The sequence below is a fragment of the Coloeus monedula genome, assembly GCF_965178545.1.
Source record: "Coloeus monedula genome assembly, chromosome: 1".
In the NCBI taxonomy this organism is placed as follows: Eukaryota; Metazoa; Chordata; class Aves; order Passeriformes; family Corvidae; genus Coloeus; species Coloeus monedula.
In genome coordinates, this window is record NC_138781.1 from 34,275,504 (window position 1) to 34,278,183 (window position 2,680).

At 50.7% G+C, this 2,680-nt stretch overlaps 1 protein-coding gene across 1 annotated transcript; it reads right to left on the reverse strand.

Annotated features, from left to right (window-relative positions):
• Positions 1-935: 935 nt before the first annotated feature.
• On the reverse strand, positions 936-2,453 carry HOXA13 (homeobox A13; the record flags this gene model as incomplete). Its single annotated transcript, XM_082286212.1, has 2 exons — positions 936-1,180; positions 1,781-2,453. The coding sequence occupies 2 exons, from the start codon at positions 2,451-2,453 to the stop codon at positions 936-938; spliced, it is 918 nt and encodes a 305-aa protein (XP_082142338.1).
• Positions 2,454-2,680: the final 227 nt, after the last annotated feature.

Consider the following 2,680-nt stretch of genomic DNA (forward strand, 5'->3'; position numbering starts at 1 on the left):
GGACATTTTTTTTTCTACTGTAAAGAAATGCCAATGTTCAAATATTAAAAATTTCTGAGGACCTAGAATATTAATTCTTGAAGATTGTTTCAGGTTTAAAATAGGCAAAGTCCTTTAAAATGTATCTATTTTATGGTCTGTAGGAGAAAAAATAAAATTAAAATCCTTAAACAAACAAAAAACCCCAGTTTAGATGACAAGAATTCATCTGTGGAAAATAAAAAATAAAACCGAAAGACATCTCCAAGCAAATATTTTCCTTTCTATCCTCACTAATTTGCGATGTTTAAATTTACTATCAAGATAGATCCTCCACAGAGCTTTCCTTCATTACTGATGTCTCTGAAATCCTTATTCAGTACCTTCGAGGTTTATTATTACTTTTTCACAACAAATGCATTGCTTAAAAACATACAGTAATTGTAATTTTTTCACTATGGTTTACCTGAGCAGTCATTCAACATACAGTTTGGATTGCAATGGAAGAAAACCAGATCATGTGTCCACATCGACCTCCTCACGTTAACCAGCTCTCGCATCGTGGCCACGAAGTCTTCTTTCAAATAGTAAGGTCGTGGAAGTATTTACAAGTTTCTCAGAAAATCGTGTCTTAATTGAAAGTGTATCTCTCCGAGCTGGGCGTGTGGGCTTTACAGTCTGTCAGTGATACTGGCTGGCTGTTTGGGATTTCAGGAGAACTGTCAGTTTTCACCATTTTGCTACAGCAATATTAAAAAAAAAAAAAAAAAGAAAAAAAAAAGGAATAAGAAAAAGAAAGAAAGGATATAATTCCAAAGATACAGATCTCTTGTTCTGAAAGAAGAGGTTCATTGTCTTTTCGCTTTTTAATTATTATTAATAATTACTTTAATCTGAACACACACACAAAAAAAGTTCTGAAACTCTTGAATTGCTGCTTCTCCATTTTTAATCCATTAACTGGTAGTCTTCAATTTGTTGATCACTTTTTTCTCTTTGACCCTTCTGTTTTGGAACCAGATTGTGACCTGTCTCTCTGATAGATTTGTAGTCGCCGATATCCTCCTCCGCTTGTCTTTGGTTATGAATTTATTTGTAGCATATTCCCTTTCGAGTTCTTTTAACTGGACCTTTGTGTAAGGAACTCTTTTCTTTCTTCCACGTCTGTACGAGTTCGCATCCGAGGGATGAGAAACGACGTCTGGAACAGAAAAACCATGCAGGGAAGTGTTAGAAAATCGCTCGAATCAGTTAGGACATCTTCAAGTGGTACAAGGGTTAGGGTGCGAGCTCACTCCTCCTGCCCCACTCTGGTTTAGCTACTAAAGCCCGGCTCAGCACTGGGGATTCCTCTTTCCTGGCCGCCGCAGACAGCTTTTAGGCAGGGAAAGGCTCACTTCTGTCAGACAGACAAATAATAACAATCCCCATGTAGCCCGGCCAGGGACTCTGGGAAGGATCGAGAGGGGCTGCAGGGATTTACCGAGCTTGCGTGCTTCATGGTCTATGGAAAATAATACCACAGACCTTCCCGCGGCCCGTTTCAGCTGTTTCCTCTCCCGGGGCCGGCGCCGGGGCCGGCCAGGCGAGGCGGGATGTGCCGTGCGCCGGCGGGGGGCAGGGGGCGGCACCGGTGCCGTTCCAGCGGCGCTGGGGCATGTGTGGACCAGGGAGGGATGGGACCGGGGAGAGCGGGCGGGATGGCGAAGGGTCGGCCCCGGGGGGTTATCCCGGATACCCGGGAGAGTCGAGCGGGGCAGGATGAAAAGAAGGGACAGGGAGAGCCATGCAGGTGTATTACCCGGGAGGGTCGATTTCCAGAGGTGAGGCGGCTGGCTCTGCTCCTTGGGGCAGTACACTTGCCCATTCCACCCGTTCGTGATGGCCCAAGGCTGGTAGCTGTCCATGGGGAGAAGGGGGTCGTGGCGCGGCTCGCCGGGGCCGCCGATGGCGGGCACCACGGGCATATCCAGATACCCGGGCACCGGCTGGTAGGGCCCGGTGGCGTAGCCCTGGTAAAAGGCGAACTCCTTGGCCCGCGACGTGAACTCCTCGCCGGAGACCGAGGTGTCCATGTACTTGTCGGCGAAGGTGGAGGCGGGCTGGGCGCAGGACTTGATGGCGTTGTGGTGGGTCATGCGACAGGGGTAGTAGCCGCTGCCGAAGTAGCCGTAGGGCAGCGCGGCGCCGGAGGAGCTCTGCACGGCGGCCGAGCAGGGGCTGCACTGCTTGACAGTGGGCTCGGCCATGCCGGCGGCGGGGGCCTCGCTGGAGGTGTAGGCGGCGGCGCTGGGGGCGGCCAGGGGCGCGGGGTGAGCCATCAGGTTGCGGCAGGGGTTGGCCGCCGCCGCCGCCGCGAAGTTGCTGCCGGCGTGAAACCCGTCCATGTTCTTATTGATCTCATCCAGGCTGTTGTCGTAGAGGAACATGACGGGCTCGATCCAGCGGGGGTGGAGGAGCACGGAGGCTGTCATAGCCCGCTCCGCATTGAGACTAGTGGCTCTTTTTTAAAAGCCCCAAAGACTGAAAAAAGAGATACTCAATCTCCGGGACTTGACCAGGGCTGACGCGCCAGCGTCGCGCCAGGCCGGTCCTCATTGGCCCGCCCGCCCCCACGTGATATGCAAAGCAGCTGATAAACATCTGAGGGAATAAAGTGGAGATAATTAAATAACGCAATCAGCGCGCGGGGCTGGGTCCC